Source organism: Pectinophora gossypiella, chromosome 13 (genome assembly GCF_024362695.1).
Source record: "Pectinophora gossypiella chromosome 13, ilPecGoss1.1, whole genome shotgun sequence".
NCBI classification, from domain to species: domain Eukaryota; kingdom Metazoa; phylum Arthropoda; class Insecta; order Lepidoptera; family Gelechiidae; genus Pectinophora; species Pectinophora gossypiella.
The window spans coordinates 4,014,345-4,033,029 of record NC_065416.1 but is presented as its reverse complement, the minus strand read 5'-3'; the positions used below and the strand labels follow the sequence as shown (position 1 = coordinate 4,033,029).

The 18,685-nt window shown below is 39.9% G+C and overlaps 2 protein-coding genes and 1 long non-coding RNA gene across 5 annotated transcripts in view; 1 reads left to right on the top strand and 2 right to left on the bottom strand.

Moving 5' to 3' along the window:
- Nucleotides 1–895: 895 nt before the first annotated feature.
- LOC126371747 (4-hydroxyphenylpyruvate dioxygenase) lies at nucleotides 896–12,852 on the top strand. Its single transcript, XM_050017099.1, has 9 exons — nucleotides 896–998; nucleotides 1,724–1,813; nucleotides 4,768–4,872; nucleotides 5,362–5,577; nucleotides 6,364–6,464; nucleotides 9,484–9,588; nucleotides 10,017–10,224; nucleotides 10,665–10,904; nucleotides 11,550–12,852. The coding sequence occupies exons 1-9, from the start codon at nucleotides 996–998 to the stop codon at nucleotides 11,622–11,624; spliced, it is 1,143 nt and encodes a 380-aa protein (XP_049873056.1). The 5' UTR covers nucleotides 896–995; the 3' UTR covers nucleotides 11,625–12,852.
- LOC126371775 (uncharacterized) overlaps nucleotides 12,844–18,685 on the bottom strand; it is a 267,333-nt gene continuing 261,491 nt past the window's right edge. Inside the window, exon 2 of the long non-coding RNA XR_007567071.1 lies at nucleotides 12,844–17,026. This is a non-coding gene — a long non-coding RNA (uncharacterized LOC126371775). The remainder of the gene's footprint in view (nucleotides 17,027–18,685) is intronic.
- Nucleotides 12,844–18,685, bottom strand: part of LOC126371743 (translocation protein SEC62) — a 35,346-nt gene continuing 29,504 nt past the window's right edge. For all 3 annotated transcript variants that reach the window (XM_050017091.1, XM_050017090.1, XM_050017092.1), the window contains exon 8: nucleotides 12,844–18,397. In XM_050017091.1, the coding sequence (XP_049873048.1) occupies nucleotides 18,217–18,397 (181 nt within the window). In that variant the 3' untranslated portion in view covers nucleotides 12,844–18,216. The remainder of the gene's footprint in view (nucleotides 18,398–18,685) is intronic.

Genomic DNA, 18,685 nt, shown 5'->3' with positions numbered 1-18,685 from the left:
TCACGTAGAAAAAAAAACATAACAATAAGTAATTAATATCACTCCTATATTCCCGAAGGGGTCATCCGTCGCCTTACAGCGAAAATCACGTAAGCGCTTTTTTGAAAAATCACATTAAAAAGCAAAACATTGAAAAAGCAGCTTCGGATGTGGTTTTTGTAAATAAAACATCGCAATAGACAAGATAGTTTCCATTCAGGTCAAAATTTGTGGTCTCAATTTTAACTTGGTCATCGAGGTTTGGAAACCACATCAATGATATTTTGCAAAAAGGTGATTACATGGTTTTCGTTATACGCATACGCAATATTTAAGTCCCATGCAATTACGGGCGAGACTATTGCCATTCCGGGCAGAAATCCAGCCGAGTCTGCATGACAACCGCGCCGCGCGCGGCGCGAATTATATTGAGTGCCCAATCGACCAATAAACTACTACTACTACCTACTACTACTACTTCGATACTTTATATCGATTACAGATTTATTATTTTTGGATTTATGAAATCCGCAATTTAAATTGAGCTTAATAAACGATACGAATGCTATCTCCGTAGATGGACGTCAAACGGCTATTGGTCGAAGGCCTCGATATAATTAGCGCCGCGCGCGGCGCGGTTACCGTGCAGAGCCTACTGGAAACCATGTGATTTCAATTATCTATCCAATGAATTCAAACACATAAATCGTATAGTATAATCGAAATTAGTGGTTTAGAGTACCAGCCGAGATTCGAACCCATGATACTACGTAAGTCACACGCTCTCCGAACAGGGCTAGGAATTTTGAATAAAGCAGCCAATATGAACACGTCTTTACCTTCTATCTTGTTTTCAACGAAGGCAAATTTATAGATTCCAGAATCTGGTACCTCTTATAAAAGTGATCGAGTTTATCACACTACGTTTCATTCGGAATACAGCACTTAAATAGCACACAGCCTTTACAAAGGTGGAAGTTTTATCGGTAACTGTTTAGTGGTTTTCAGTTGTTATAATGGTAAGTTGGGTTTGGACTTTCAGTTATTTTTTTCGTACCTTTCTGTTCGATTACTTTAATGCTGTGTAGGATATCTGGTACCTAATTCTCCGCCCAAGTAGTTAATGCCATTTGCGCAGTCTTCTTCTTCTTATCGTGTGGGTTGTGAGGTGAATTACCAACCTCATCAACCCTGGTGTCAGGGTTACTATTGAGCCGCCAAAGGCCCCTGACATAACTCATGTAACGACTACTTACTTACATCAGTAAGTAGTAACCGGGACCAACCGGGAATTTGCGCAGTGGTGACCCTAGTAAAATATTTAGGTGGTGCAAGTTCTCAAAGTGGCGGCTCTTAGCCCCTCAAAATACAATTTTTTTCGATTAGTTTACGGCCGTCCGGTATGAGTTTTATGTAGCCGCAATCTAACCCGATAAAGTTTGTTTTACGGCCAGGGTGAACCAGTCTTGATTTTGAGTATGTTACCTACTGAATAAAGATAATTTTGAATTTGAGTTGTTTAAAAAGTTAAGACAGTACTTGTGCAGTCCCACTTATCTAATAATTTAAACGTTTTAAAGAAGGTAACAATTTTAAAAATAGGTAAATATCTACAGTTAAATTAACATGAATAAGTTACTTACTTATTTATTCAATTAAAGTTTTAAATTATCAGTTGCAAATTAACCATCGGAAACCATAACCGATACTTTGTTGTTCACTTGGGTTTTTTTTTATAATTTAGACATCATACACGGATAAGGGCCGGAAGCCGGAGGCGGGAAAATTCCTGGCTTTCGACCATCTTACCTTCTGGGTCTCCAACGCTAAACAGGTAACAACACTTCTCATATCTCTAGCGTTATCCCGTTCACAGGGTCCGCTTACCTAACCTGAAGATTTGACAGGTCCGGTTTTTTATAGAAGCAACTGCCTGTTTTACAACATAATTACTAAAGCTTACTAAATAATTAATTACCTACGCGTGACGTAGTGTCACGGTTTCGAATTAGTTATTATAATATATATAGCTACAAACCCATGTACTGACTGACTGACTCACTGACTCACTGACAGGGTTGTTCTCCCAGAAGGAGCGTCGGGGGGTAAAAATGATGTATGGGGGGTGTGATCGGGACCTCCCGGTGAGTATGGGAAAACTTCCAGATCTTGGAAAACTGCTCCGCATCAGGGAGACACCCTACAGTCTGGCGCAACTATTATACCTGGATCAAATTTTTTTTCGCAAAACCTATTTAAATCTTGGTCAAATTGTATTGTCGGTGAAAAAAAAACAAAATGGCGGAAAAACAAGATGGCCGCCATACAAAATTTCGTTTTTCCAGAAAATGTCTCGGAGGTAAAAATGATGTATGAGAGGTGTGATCGAAACGTCAAGCTGAGTATGGAAAAACTGTTCGATCTTGAAAAACTGCTCCGCATCAGGGAGACACCCTACGGCCTGGCAAAACTATAAAACCTGGAGCAATTTTTCTTTCGCGAAACATATTTAAATCTTGGTCAAATCCAATCCCTGGTGAAAAAAAACCAAAATGGCGGAAAAACAAGATGGCCGCCATACAAAATTTTCGTTTTTCCTGAAAATGCCTCGGGGGTAAAAATGATGTATGAGGAATGTGATCGAAACATCATGTTGAGTATGGAAATACTTTTCGATCTTCGAAAGCTACTCCGCATCAGGGAGACACCCTACAGCCTGGCGAAACTATCGCACCTGGAACTTTTTTGTTTTCACGAAGCTTATTAAAGTCTTGGTCAGATTTTATCGCCAGTGAAAAAAAAAACAAAATGGCCGAAAAACAAGATGGCCGCCACACAAATTTTTGTTTTTCCAGAAAATGTCTCAGAGGTAAAAATGATGTATTGGGGTGTGATCGGAACGTCATCTTGGAAAACTGCTCCGCATCAGGGAGACACCCCATGGCCTGGCAAAACTACAGCACCTAGAACTTTTTTGGTTTCACGAGACCTATTTAAGTCTTGGTCCAATTTTATCGCGGGTGAAAAAAAAACAAAATGGCGGAAAAACAAGATGGCCGCCATACAAAATTTTCGTTTTTCTCGAAAATGCCTCGGGGGTGAATATGATGTAAAAAGGATGTGATCAAAATGTCATGTATGGAAATGCTTCCCGACCTTCAAAAACTGCTCCGCATCAAGGAGACACCCTAAGGCCTGGCGAAACTATCGCACCTGGAACATTTTTGTTTTCACAAAACCTATTTAAATCTTGGTCAAAATTTATCGGCGGTGAAAAAAAAACAAAATTGCCGAAAAACAAGATGGCCGCCATATAAATTTTTGTTTTCCCAGAAAATGTCTCGGGTGTAAAAATTATGTATAGGGGTGTGATCGGAACGTCATCTTGGAAAACTGCTCCGCATCAAGGAGACACTCTACGGCCTGGCAAAACTATAGCACCTAGAACTTTTTTGATTTCACGAAAACAAGATGGCCGCCATACAAAGCTTCGAACTAATACAGGACACGCGAGCAGCTTGCTGCGAGCGAACCACGCGACATCTAGTTATATTATATATAGCTACAAACCCACTGACTGACTGACTCACTGACATAATTGTTCTCCCAGAAGGAGCGTCGGGGGGTCAAAATGATTTATGGGGGGTGTGATCGGGACCTCCCGGTGAGTATGGGAAAAATCCCAAATCTTGGAAAACTGCTCCGCATCAGGGAGACGCCCTACGGCCTGGCGAAACTATCGCACCTGGAATGATTCTTTTTTCACAAAACCTACTTAAATCTTGGTCAAATTTTATCGCCGGTGAAAAAAAATCAAAATGGCGGAAAAACAAGATGGCCGCCATACAAAATTTTGTTTTCCCAGAAAATGTCTCGGGGGTAAAAACTGTGTATGGGGTTGTAATCGGAAGGTCATGTTGAGTATGTAAATGCTTCTTGATCTTCAGAAACTGCTCCGCATCAGGGAGACACCCTACGGCCTGGCCAAACTATCGCACCTAGAACATTATTTTTTCCACCAATCCTATTAAAATCTTGGTCAAATTTAATTGCCGTTGAAAAAAAATCAAAATGGCGGAAATTCAAGATGGCCGCCATACAAATTTTTCGTTTTTCCTAAAAATGCCTCGGGGGTAAAAATGATGTATAGTATTGTGATCGGATCGTCATGTTGAGTATTTCAATACTGCTCGATCTTGAAAAACTGCTCCGCATCAGGGAGACACCCTACGGCCTGGCAAAACTATAAAACCTGGAGCAATAATTTTTTCACAAAACCTATTTAAATCTTGGTCAAATTTTATCGCCGGTAAAAAAAAAACAAAATGGCGGAAAATTAAGATGGCCGCCATACATATTTTTCGTTTTTCTAGAAAATGTCTCGGTTGTAAAAATTATGTATAGGGGTGTGATCGGAACGTCATCTTGGAAAACTGCTCCGCATCAGGGAGACACCCTACGGCCTGGCAAAACTATAGCACCTAGAACTTTTTTGATTTCACGAGACCTATTCAAGTCTTGGTCAAATTCTATCGCGGTAAAAAAATGGCGGTAAAACAAGACACGCGAGCAGCTTGCTGCGAGCGAACCACGCGACATCTAGTTTTATTATATATATGTTTTTAAGTTTAGAGCATGGATAGAACTTAAGAATTCCAACGAACCTACCTACCGAAGCCGGAAAGAAGTGAACCCTTCATTGACTCCATTTCTTCTTCTATCGCCTGGTCAATGCTAATAGGCTAGCTGGTGAGGAGTGGATGTAGTAACATACCATCGGTTTTTCAGGCAGCAAGTTATTACGTCACGAGGTTCGGGTTTCAACCGCTGGCATTCAAAGGTCTCGAGACTGGCTCCAGGAAGATCGCTTCTCATGCAGTACGATTAAATAAGGTAGGTATCTACCTAGGAACCAGCGTTGCCAGATTTTTTTTGCCAAGTCGGGATTTTGAAACTTTTTGAGTGAAAAAAGCGGGATTTTTTCGTCGAAAGCGGGACGTACTAAAAAAACGTATACAACATACATAAACAGCCTATATACGTCCCACTGCTGGGCACAGGCCTACCCTCAATCAACCGGAGGGGGTATGGAGCATACTCCACCACGCTGCTCCAATGCGGGTTGGTGGAGGTATTTTACGGCTAATAGCCGGGACCAACGGCTTAACGTGCCCTCCGAAGCACGGAATCATCTTACTTTTTCGGAGAATCAGGTGATTCAAGCCTGAAAAGTCCTTACCAAACAAAGGACAGTCTCACAAAGTGATTTCGACAATGTCCCCATCGGGAATCGAACCCAGACCTCCAGATCGTGAGCCTAACGTTCTCGCGAAATAGAAATTTATATGAAAAATATAAAAACAAATACTTTTTTTTTTGTAGATAGTATTCGTCTTCCAAGCCCAGTACGAGCCTGAGGAGTCAGTTTTCTCCAACGAGGTGGCTTACCACGGCGACTTCGTGAAGGACGTAGCTTTCCAAGTGGAAAACCTGGACTATATCTTGGGGTACGCGAAGAAGCAAGGCGCTGTGGTCGTGAGGGACCTCTGGGAAGAGAGGGATGAGTACGGAGTTGTCAGGATGGCTACTGTCAAGACGGTAAGTATATATACTTCAGTGGAAAACACACGAGCACTAGTTTCAGTTTTGTACTACGGGTTATACAAGTTGTGAGAATATGCAGTAGTTTTAGGCGGATAAGACGTTCGTTATGTAACAATTGACGATTCAATGTGTAACTATGTTACCTACTGAATAAAGATATTTTTCAATGTGAATAATAGTTTTTGGTAAGTACAATATTATCCGTGATAGCCTTGTTTGGAGAATGTATGGCTTTACATTATAGTATCACATGTTCGAATCCCGACTGGGGCTCTAAATTCAAATTCTAAAATATCTTTATTCAGCCTAATAAATACCTATAACATAGTTACACTTTGAATCGTCATTTTTTTACATAACGAACGTCTCATCCTCCTAAAACTACTGCAGCTTCTTACAACCTGTATAGCCGGGGAAAATAAGCTGCAAGAAAAACCTCAGCACAGGGCCCTAACGTTCTTTTAATTTTTTTTTTATTAAATATTGTAATACAATTGAGTAATTTAACCGCCTAATATCTTCTCAGACAGTTAATCCCATGCATTCATATCTCCTAAATAATCACTTACTTTATAATAACCTTTTTTGCAAAGCCACTGAATTCGTTTGAATTCATGTTTTTTGGTCATAGATAAAATTGATATCACGTTGTTTCCACGATGTATGTAGGGTTAATGACAATAGACTCGTCCTCTAATAATAGAACGATAAAAAAAACATATAAATGTTCCATATAAACGGAACGAGTGGGTGTAAAGTACATAAAATTTTTTTTCACAGTATGGTGACAACACACATACTTTGGTAGACAGATCAAAATACTCCGGACCCTTCTTACCCGGATACCAGACACTCGATAAGGACCCTATACAGAAGTACTTGTAAGTATAAGCAATGCAGTGATCCGAATTTAATGGAAAGTTAGTATATAGGTCGGGCAATGATCTCAACCCACACAAGAGAAAAACTAAACTAAAACTTTTGACTTGTATTGTTTTATTATTATTTGTGTCTTATTGTATATTAATATTGTACTTAGGTTAGCCTGAGATGTCATATTATGGGTATTTTTGACTGCAATAAAACTTTATTATAATTATTAAACACCTCGAGTCAAGAGGCTTACATACAAGCGAAGTATCTTTTTGATTTGTACAGTCGGAGTAGTTTTTCAATTCAATTTATTTATTATCAGATAAAAATATCCATATAATTATTGTTACACTTTCGGCTGACCGGACGGCTATTTAAAAAAATGTATTATGACACATTAATTTTCCATACAAAATTAAGAGACGCTGAAGGACGTTCTGATTTTGTTATAATCAAGAATAATGTGAAATATGACACAAACGTTACTAAACGTCGTCGTATATAAGCGTTCTATCATAACCGTTATACTACGATCATTAGTAAAAGGAACAACGTCTAACAACGTCATCGTTTATAGAAGTTGCGTCACATGCGGGTAACATAATGTTTACAGTTTAACTAACAACATCTAATGACGCGGACGTTTGAATACGTTCTGTCACGCAATACTCAAATATCATTATTTATTATTTTGACAACGTTTATAAACGTCGTCGTCAATAGACGCTTTTCTAAATATTTATTATAAAAATCAATAAAAAAAGTTATATTTTGATCACTGAGTAAGTAAAAATATTATTTGCAACAAGAGAATAAGTCGACTTTTTCAATATACGTGTATCGGATGGTTCTACTTCTCAGAGATATAATGCAACTCTATCAGCAGATATAATAGAAGGTCATCGCGGAGCACCGCTGCATACAGTGATGGAGTGGGAGTCCACTCAACATCCCGCGCGACAACGCCGCCTGCAAAAATAGAAAGGTTCCTAAGGTAGAAATAGGCACGTTACTGCAGTTAACACTTAACCTGAACCTGCCGTGGACCACCCTCTGCCTTCTGGATTGTTGGCGCCTGCAGAAAACCACCCAACACCTGCCGCGTCAGCGCAACCTGCATACACTGCGGACTATCCAATACCTTCTACGTTGCTGCAGATATAGAGACTAATTCAGCATCTCCTGCCTGACCATCGCTTGCTGATACAGAGGGCAACCCAGGACCCTCTGCGTCGTCAACATCTGCAGATATAGATAATAGTCTAGCATCTCGACAATTTCGCAGTCATTCCAGAGCTCTGAACAGTGTTCAAGCAAACGAGAGGCAGCCAGCAAGACGCAGAACACTTTTTTTTTGACGTGACTTATTGTAGATTTGCTGCAGATGGCATTAATTACTTGGCCGGACAAATGGGGAGCGCTGAAGGCTCTCACCCAGAAAAACGCAGAACATTATATTCAGTAAGAACCTAAACAGTTCATAAGAACATCGCCCATTTCGAAGCCGCTCCCGCGACATACAAACCAGCAGGCAGCGAGGACCAAGGCGCTGAACACCGCCTCGAGCTACATGTGATTGAGAAAAACCACATTAGATATAGTACCAACATTGTATTTTGATAATGTTTCTACAGGTGCTCAATTTGAATTTGATCCGTCTACTTCTGTTATAACGAATTCAAATTCAATTAAATGTTTCCCTCACACGTTGTAGACTTCTTACCGAGCACCCGTAACTGAGGATGATGTTCGACGTCCTGGTCGTTGTCTGTCGCTTGATTATACGTTTCGAGAACGGCCACGAGACGGGCAACGTTCCCACTGGAGGAACCGTTCCGCGTCCCGCCAGCCGCCTCCCATTCACTTCAGCATCTCTTGAATAACTTCGAGATTGACGAGGTGCTGAATTATCCTCTATATATCAGCAAACAGTGGCGATACAAGAGATGTCGGGTCACTCTCTATGCCTACAAGTGGTGGCGATGCAGGACGATGACGAAGAATTATCCACAATATCTACAAGTTGCGGTGACGCAGGAAGCGTCGAGTGGCCCTCCGCAGGCGCGAGCAATATAGCAGGTACAGAGGTGATGTAACAGTTGTCAAAAAGTCTGTTGCTGCTGAAAGTGGTAACGTAGGCATTTATGAGGGACCCTCGATATCTGCAAGCGGCGGTGACACGCGAGACGCTGAGCAGACTTCCACCCCTGCACGCAGCAGGGACCCAGGACGAGTCCCCAATACATCTGTTGATGAAGTATCCGCTTATTACGATATCACGTAAAATTGACACATAAGACGTCTACAATGGCGTAGAGCTTACAGGATGACGTCCATCAACGTTGTGATTGTATGCGTAATAAATGTGTATGTGTGAGTGACCTCTATAAAATGACGGTAAAAACGAATGCAGCGCGGCGCTAGAGATTTGGGAATCTGATGTGTTGTGGCGCAATGACGTAGCTAATAGAATTTAGTATCGGCTGTCAGCGCGCTATCACGTAGTGGGAATAAAATCATATTTTTCTTTGACGGGAATATACGTTGCGTCAATTTGGGTGTTTTTATTTTGACGTATAATGACGTTGCTCAGCCGAAAGTGTTAAAAAGATTAGGCACTTATTTACGAACTACTACTACTTACTTATTATTTTTTTATTTATTTACAAACTATGTTAGTTTCCCTAATAACTTGATACATACTAGAAAATAGAGAAATTCTAGCCGACAAGCGCGAGAGGCGACACAGAAATGAAAAGGCCGATTCACCACCTGTACCATCTAATAACCCTCAACTACAATTCCAGTCGTGCGGCCGCTACTGTCGCTCTCGCATCGGACTTTACAGCCATTTTAAAAGCTGCCACAGAAACGCTGTTTGAATCATCTGATAAAGATGTAAAGGCCTGAGATGATGATGATGATGACTAGAAAATATTGGCGAGGTTAAGCAATCCGCTATTGATTTGAGAATACCCCGGTTATACTTATTTGTATGTAAGTACTTACAAAGGCATTTGCTTTCAGGCCAAAGGTCGAGATCGATTTCATCGACCATGTGGTAGGAAACCAGCCTGACAACGGGATGGAGACGGCGGCTTCGTGGTATGAACGTTGTCTTCAGTTCCACAGGTGAGACATCTGGATTTTATACATATGTCTGAAAAAAAATTCTAAGAACCAACTAGTTACCGCAGTCGACTGAATGTATTATCATGATCGTGAATGACGTGTAGGTAAACTAGGCCTTTATAACGCTCTGCCCTCGCGGCACGACACCCGTGCCGCGCTCGGCGCGAATCCGACTTCAACCAATAGCCAAAAAATAAATAATATTTTTTTTTTGTAAACTTGTGTGCAATAAAGTTTTTTTATTATTGTTATTATTAATAGCCGTACGGTAGACGCGACGTACCGTAGATTGTGTTTTTGATCGTAGCCCTCGATATAAATCGCGCCGCCGTGCGCGGTGAGGTGGCCGTGCAGACTCCGCTGCTCAAAAGAACTGCGACTTATAATATGTATATACCTATTATTTATTAATCTCTTCCCATCTACAGGTTTTGGTCAGTAGACGACAAGCAGGTCTGCACGGAGTATTCAGCATTACGATCCATCGTGATGGCGAACTGGGAAGAGACAGTCAAGGTGCCCATCAACGAACCGGCTCCGGGTAAGAAGAAGAGCCAAATCCAGGAGTATGTGGAGTACCACGGCGGCGCGGGCGTGCAGCATATTGCTATCAATACCAATGATATTATTACTGTTGTGAGTATTCTTCACCAGTCCGTCTTCTATAAGGCCAGTTAAGCCATTGGTCCTGGTACCTAAAATGTAGCTTTTACTAGCCTGGGATCCTTCGGGTTGGAAGGTCAAATTTCCAGTAGCTTCCGTCAAAAACCGGACTGATGGTGGGGGTTTCACGCCGAGGCCAAAGCTCCACCAATGCGGAGATGCTGAGCTATGTATTAAGTACTTAACGAGTAGAATTTTATACCTACTCTAAATATCCAGACGACGCCCTGAGCCGGTTCGCGCCCAACTGGGCACCCTCAGTTGTTAAATTTTGCACCGGGTGAGATGAGAGCCCTCAGTGCTCCCAATTTGTCTGGCCAAGTAGTTAATGCCATTTGCGGCAAATCTACAATAAATCACGTCAATAAAAATATCTAACCTATTCCTATCACTGATCATTTTATTGTTACCAGATCGAGAATCTCCGTTCCCGAGGCGTAGAATTCCTGACCATCCCTTCAAAATACTACACGATCATCCGCGATCGCTTGAAGCTCAGCAAAGTGAAAGTGGCAGAGAGTATCGACACGTTGGAGCGGTTGAACATCCTGATAGATTACGATGATGATGGATACCTGCTGCAGATCTTTACCAAGAATACCCAGGACAGACCCACGCTGTTCCTTGAGGTTATACAGAGGAGAAATCATAATGTGAGTACGATTTAATAGTTTTCTATATTCATAATCGTCTTCCTAGCGTTATCCCGTTTTCACCGCGTCCGCTTATCCACCTGAAGATGTTACAAGCCCGGTTTTCTAGGTTATGTATTCAATGTGTTTGTCGTACCTGAGTCTTTTTCCATTTAGAACCCCAAATTACAGTAAATTCTTAGCTACACGTAAAATTCTTACACTAATACAGTACTTAACTATAAGCAGCTCATTGAAGGTATACCTTGTACTGTCCGAATTTTCATTCGTAAACATAGGATTCAACGGATGTTGGCGTCAACAGGGCTTGGAAGTGTTTGAGGTGTGACGCTACGATAAAAACGACGGTACCGATTTGACATAAAAGTAGAGTCCCAACGGTTAAGAATAGCGGTTATGTTACCCTACACCGGTATATAACCGGTAAATAACGCTTCAACTAGATAATACCTAATAGTTCAGGCAAATCTATTCTACTGAGTTCAAGTAAAAATGTATGCGAATTCGAAAATTCTATTACTTCTCTTTATTCCCGTGGCGGAGCTGTTCCAATTCCCATAATTATCATTACTATTTTTTAGAACTCTTTGTCTAAGACGGGCCTGATATACTTTGTATTTTTAACCAGGATTTATGCCTTTTCAGGGTTTTGGCGCCGGTAACTTCAAGACCCTCTTCGAGTCAATAGAGTTGGAGCAAGAAAAACGTGGCAACTTATAAATTCCACTTAGAAAACTTGTTTATTAAATTAATTAGCTTATCAATGTAAATGTATGCACAATTTGTTATTCGTGACGTATGGCTTTAGTTTTAATATAGATATTTTTATTTTGTTAATTTTATGCCTCTCCAAATGGCCTTTGAAATAATGGTTTTATTACGTTTTGCAGATAAAATGTAAATTGATGTTTCACGATTGTATTTTATAGTGTAAGTTAGTATAATATTATATATGTTGATGTTGATGTATAATTATCTTCTAATCTTATTAGTGGAAGTACACCCACCTTTTAAAATATAGTAGCATAATGGTACTAATTCCTGTACAGTCATGAGCAATATAGGCACGCACTTCAGTACTCTGTCGCACTAACATATTTGACATTCAGTGAGACTTACAGTTCAATTTGTCAAAACAGTTAATGTGACATGGTACCAAAGTGTATACATATTAATGCTCGTGACCGTACACAACATCCAAGTAATTTTATTTTAAGTTACACCTGTCATTCTTTTATCCGCTGAAAAACAAAGGGACGGGTAATCGACAGGCATAAAATTTATGGAACACACGTCAAACGGACTGCATATGAGCGAGATGCCTATTTTATTCGCCCGGGTTATGCTGTTATGCATTCATTCACTCATTCATTTTAAAATTAACAGTTGTCAATCATCCGTCCCTTTGACAGGTGACCCAATGACGAGTATAACTTAAAATTAGGTGTAAAATAAAATGTTCTTTTCTAACCCACATACAGGGTGTTAGTGACATCGTAACGAATACTGAGGGGGTGATTCAGACCAAGATTCTGAGTTGATATCAAATAGAATTTTCCGTCGCAAAATTTTATACTTTTGCGATGTGTAATTCCACTTGATATTAAATGTTACGATGTCACTTACCCCGTACAAGTACGTATATGTAGCCATACAAGTATATGAGTGTTAAGGACACCGTAACGAATACTGAGGGGGATTCAGATCATGATTCAGAGTTGATATCGAGTGAAATTTCGGGTCGGAAAGCATTGTTTTTTTATGTGATTTTTCCATAGTTTTGCGATGGATAAGTCAACTTGATATCAACTCAGAATTATGGTCCGAATCATGCCTAAAAGTTTTCTATTCACTAACACTCAGTATATGTGCATCACTTACATGTACATAGTGTTCGTTTAACGTGTCCCAGTAACGTGAACATGAAATAAAACAATACTTAAAAGAGCATTTCATTTAATTGAGTTGCCGATGATTTACATTAGTACACGTCGTATTCGTAACACCGATAAGATCTTGAACCGTATTTACAAACACAGATATGTCAGGAAAAATGCAAAATTTACAACTCACGCGCAGCCGCGTGTCCACTTCACATTATTATAATACATGTCATAGGACCATAAACAAATATATTCAGCAATTATTATTCCACGATAAAAAGCTACTGAATAATGAATTAGGAATAATATAAATATCATTTACGTACCAATGACAGCCTGAAGTAAGTATAACTAGAAGAGAAATATAGTTTTGAGTAAAACTGTTGAAAAGAATAAAAGTTACTAAATGCACTAAAAGTAAAGTTGCATTATAGTATCGAAATGATAGTTTATGATTGTACCTTAAAACTCGCGCCTATCCGTCGCGGGATAGACCAACTTATACTGGTAAATTCTACAAACTGTTCAATCGCCCAGTGTAACTTGCTCCTTGGCGAGTTTTAGCGTACCTACACCCTCTAGCCCCGGTCACTCTATACAAAAATCTCATAGTTACCGTTTGCCACTTAAGATGTAAGTGCCAGCGAATCATTCTTTTTGTACATTTGCCGTAGATGGAATTAACTACTTGGCCGCACAAATGGGGACCGCTGAGGGCTCTCACCCGGTACAAAATTAAAGACAGGCCTAAGGGTGCCCAGTTGGGCGCGAACCTCGGCTCAGGACGTTGTCTGAGAGGAAGAATATTTGAAAGAATGAATCGACCCTAGTGGGTCGATAGCGTTAAGCGCGTTAAGGGAAATCGTCGACTACGCCGACGGGGTCGGTATCGGGGTTCTGAAGTGTTTAGTGTCGTGAGCTGTTTGGCCGCCTCTATGGCTAGAGTAATCGCGTGCGCGAGCGAAACAAGCAGTCCGCGCTCTCCATCTTACTCCTTAGAGTCCCAGAGGGGGTGAGGTAAGGCGTCCGGTAAGACATGGTGCGGGGCGAAGACTTACCGATCTATACGTATTATAATTCTTTATTCTACGTTTTTAGTCCTATGAGATGTAAAATAGTATGCGAAGTAAATAAAATAATACAAGACATAAACAGCACCAAAATTCACAAAAACCGATGGACATAACAAATACTTATATAAGTATATTTGTTGCAAAACATAATTGCATAAATACAGCACAATAATTAAATTTGTCTAAAATCGCCTATCTATGGTTACGTCACGGAAATGTTTCTAGATTGAGATTTTCATGTTCAGTCTAAAATAATAGTTATGGCGGATTACAATGATAATGGCCCCGACTCCTGTAAACACCTCCTAATTTTATTTTAAGTTATACCCGTCATATTCTTATCTACCGAAAAGGAAAGGGACGCATGATTGACAACTGTTAAATGTAAAATGAATAACCCGGGCGAATAAAATAGGCATCCCGCTATTCAACCTGTTTGACATGTGCTGTCAACTTAATTCTGAGGGGTTATTGGCCAATATAAAATTTTGGGTGGGGTTTTTAATTTCTGCCTAAAATTGACGTGTGTTCCATAAATTTTACGTCTATCGATTGCCCGTCTCTTTTCTTTACGGCGGTTAAAAAAGATATAACTTAAAATTAAATTAGGGGAGTCTGTAGGAATCGGGGCCATTAACTGTACTATAATATCCATCTTAGGAGCTCGAATCAACAGAGGTTGTCTTCTGAATTACTTGTGATTCTGTCCACCCCTTTAGCACAATGCAGATGGTGCATTATTTTCTACACATAACGCGCGATTATAGGCCGACAAGGTTCTTGTCACACACTCCATACACAAATCTCATTCTTACTGTGTGCTGCTGTCTAACGCAGAAGTGCGAGCGAGATAGATAGTCCGTGCGCTCTCCACTTTACTCTTTACCGGTCATTTAAGACTAAAGTAAGACCCAGAGGGGGTGAGGTGAGGTCGGCACCCAATTGGTGCAGGGCGAAAAGTTATTGTTCTATACATAGTATTGTTATTTATTCTATAATCTTGTGGCACTTGGATGATATTGACAGGAGGGGGCGCTAGTGAGCACCATCTCCATACATTCTCCATTTATATAAATTTTTCATTAGAGCGATATTACAATCAATCATTCGTAGATCATGACTTACGATTTAACGAAAAATCAACCTTATTATTACTATGCGATCGTTGTTTGTCAAAAGATAGACCGCACACTATGGTTTTTTGGCAAACAGAATGTAATTCATTCAAATTAAGATCATAGTGCAGTAATAATAAAGTCGATTTATCTGGTTGTTTTTTCGTCGGCACCAATTTTGTCGGTGTGTGTTTGAGAGATGTAATAGCGCTCTTAGATGCTTCGTTAGTTCGGATTACGGCCACGTGCCAAAATATCCTTGTCTATAGAGGTGACTTTATGTGAAATATACTTTCCGTATCACTTAACATTGAATCAAAACTAAATGGCAAAGGCGATATTGTATACAGGCTGAAACGTAAAGATTCGAGTCTAGAAACAACCGGCCCGTGAAATACTTAATTTAATCTAAATTCGTGGAAACTATTCTATTAATTAACTGTACGGTCGCACAGGGCGAGGTGTCAATCCAACATCTATACCAGATACAAACATTATTATATAAAAAAGAAAAATAAAAAAATAATATACAAAATCTCAGAATACATATTATACTGAATGAGAATAATTAGTTACGATTTGTAGCTTATCACTCATTTGAGTTTAAACTCAAAATAAAATATGCAATAATATTTCGAGTCATCGAAACGGCGTTTCCAATGGCCAGTGAGAATGAAAAACTGTATGATTTAGATACGTGAATTTATTGAAGAGACGACGAGTTCTGTTACTTTCTAGAATTTTCTAGAACCTACACGGTAACTGCGAGGCTGTGACACTTTACATCAAGATCTTTCTTGTACGTCATGTTTTTTACATATCTACAAAATAAATATAACATCGTTTTGGTATAATCATAATTAAATGCATCGCCTTTGCGTCCTTTTCGAGCAAGAAACCTTATGAAAGAAACGTGTATTGGTTGAAATACATGTACCCGCACCGCATTGCACTTATCTATACTTCTATCCTTTTCTGACACTCAGAATCGTCATTTGCCAGAGCGAGATAGTGCATAGAAGCATAGGAAAGTACGATGCGGTCCTGCCAGATGAAGTTCAACGGCCTAACGTAAAGGCGTAAGTTGCAAGCCTATATCTGTCTCTGTCTCTCGTAGCTTGCTGTCTCACTCTTTTGCGACACCCAAGGCCCTTCAACGTCACAATTGCAAATCAAACTAAAGTGTAAGACGAATCACACGTACATATCCCTTGCATGATTTCCCTTCAAACACTGCCCGTGTTCCCTTCACATATTGCTTGTTAACTTACACAGAAATACTCTAAAATGGCCAACTTTTATTTATTATCTTTTATACGTCAATGGGAAATTCAACAGTACGACTAGAAATGCGAAATATCTATTGAAGTACGGTCACGAGCATATGTATACACTTTGGTACCATGTCACATTAACTGATTTGACAAATTGAACTGTAAGTCTCACTAAATGTCAAATATGCTAGTGCGACAGAGTCCTAAAGTGGGTACATTATATTGCTCATGAATGTACATATACGTACAGTATTGGAATAAGGAACTTAATTTCGAACGATATTTTTCGAAATAACTTGAAGGTTCACTAACCGACCTTGATTTTTCGATCAATCGTTCATTCACTAATCGATAATGTCTTTCGAAATTAAGTTTCAGTTTCATAGTATTGCACGAATGAACATTTTATTAAGTTTATATAGTTATTTATCTCTGAGAAAACAGTCTATTACAAATATAATAATATAACAAGTACATCGGATAGCTGAAAAGGAATATGTAAGCATTGATATAGACTATAAACATGAATTTAAGTAGCTAAAGTACTAAAAGTCGGTGTTATAGTCGCTTATTTACATTTTCATTTCGATTCTTTGCGTGTTTTAAAGTCGGTTTCTCGAAGATTAAAAACAGACCTAACTAACACCCGTATTCTAAGATATTAACTCAAACTCAACAGTCTCCGTGGTCTAGTGGTTAGAGCGTTAGTCTCACGATCTGGAGGTCCGGGTTCGATTCGCGATGGGGACATTGTCGAAATGACTTTGTGAGACTGTCCTTTGTTTTGACTTTTCAGGCTTGAAAAAAGTAAGATGATTCCTTCGGAGGGCAAGTTAAGCCGTTAAAACACCTCCAACGACCCGCATCGGAGCAGCGTGATGGAGTATGCTCCATACCCCCTCCGGTTGATTGAGGGGAGGCCAGTGACCAGCAATGGGACGTATATAGGTTGTTATGTTATGTATGTTAACTCAAAACTACCCGCTGTTTAGAATCGTACCTACATCAAAATAATATGAAAATAATGACGGTTTGTCTCCACTCAACCTCAATGGAATAAACTCGAGATAAGGTTTAAGGTACGTCTAAGAATATCGATTTTGAGGTGAGTTCGTGTCTTTCTTAAGGTCACCTCAACTGAGGGAGGGAGTCGAGGTACGATCGAGTTATAGGTCCCGGCAAACTTCTTGAGCATCGACCTTGACTGCGCACAACCGAATTTTAGATCTCTTTGGTGGTACGGTACGGGGCGCGGGGGCGGGTGAGTCCCGCATCGACCGGCTATTGGTAGATCAGTCGATACTTCCCTCGCGCACTCTTGTCTTCGTCCCTTTGAATCCCGAATACACTTGCGTGCAGTGAAACTGTCACGTTTTTGTTATTGCTCATTAGTTTAAGTTTAAGAATTAGTTACTAGCACGAGGTCTATGTCTACAGATCCAAAACCTAGCACCAGCTCATCAACCCCATGGAAGGAATATTATACTTACCTGACGATTAGTTTTTTATTAAATATAAGTTTTAATAAACTATAATAATATACGTTTAGTTTTATTTACATAATTAAATAATATAATAATTGTTTTTTTAATGAGTTAAGAAAATAATCAAAAGTTCATTTTTTTTGCACGGAAGTGTACGTGCGCGAACTTTCCCCCACTTCGACACGCGATGCTCAAGAAGTTTGCCGGAAGTTATAACATCTTAGAATACGGGTTTTAGTCACTGATCAATCGAATATTATATTAACAGCTTGTTTGTTTCGATAAATATTGACGTAAAATTTTCTTGTGCTCCATAAAGAAAATTCAAAATCGTAAAGTTTCGTCTCAAAGGACATCAAAACGTCCCAAACTCAAATCTCACTAATAAATTTTAACTTAAAAATCCTCGTCACACGCAAGAACCCGAATAACTAACATAGACTAAGTTAACAGGCAATACACGACACCCGACCCAGCGACCGTTTAGTTTCGGGATGCGGGGGGTTCCCGGGGTTCGACCTGGAGGGGTTCGAGTGGCTCCCGGGGTTCCTCGTCTTCCACGTCTCCGGGTTCGACTATCTCGAAGTCCCGGTCCGTGGAGGAGCGCTGACTGTTCTCCGATTCTGACTCTGAGTGTTTCTCTGGTGGGGTTGGGGGGTCGTCTCTGGAAGAGATACAAAATAATATAAATGAGTGTTATAAGCTCACGACTATGTACGAGACTGGTGCTAATTCCTGTAAACACCATCTAATTTTATTTATGTCTGTCACTTTCTTAACCGTCAAAAAGGAAAGGGACGGGTAATCGACAAGCATAAAATTTATGGAACACACGTCAATTTTAAGCACAAATCTAAAACAACCGTCTAAAAAATTTGCATTGGCTAATTAAGTTGACAGCACACGTCAAACGGTTTGCATACCAGCGAGATACCTTTTTGATTCGCCCGGG

Coding starts and splice junctions, on each gene's coding strand:
- LOC126371747 (XM_050017099.1), top strand. Junction 5,578..6,363: donor GGATGGCTACTGTCAAGACG/GTAAGTATATAT, acceptor TTTTTTTCACAG/TATGGTGACAACACACATAC. Junction 10,905..11,549: donor TACAGAGGAGAAATCATAAT/GTGAGTACGATT, acceptor ATGCCTTTTCAG/GGTTTTGGCGCCGGTAACTT.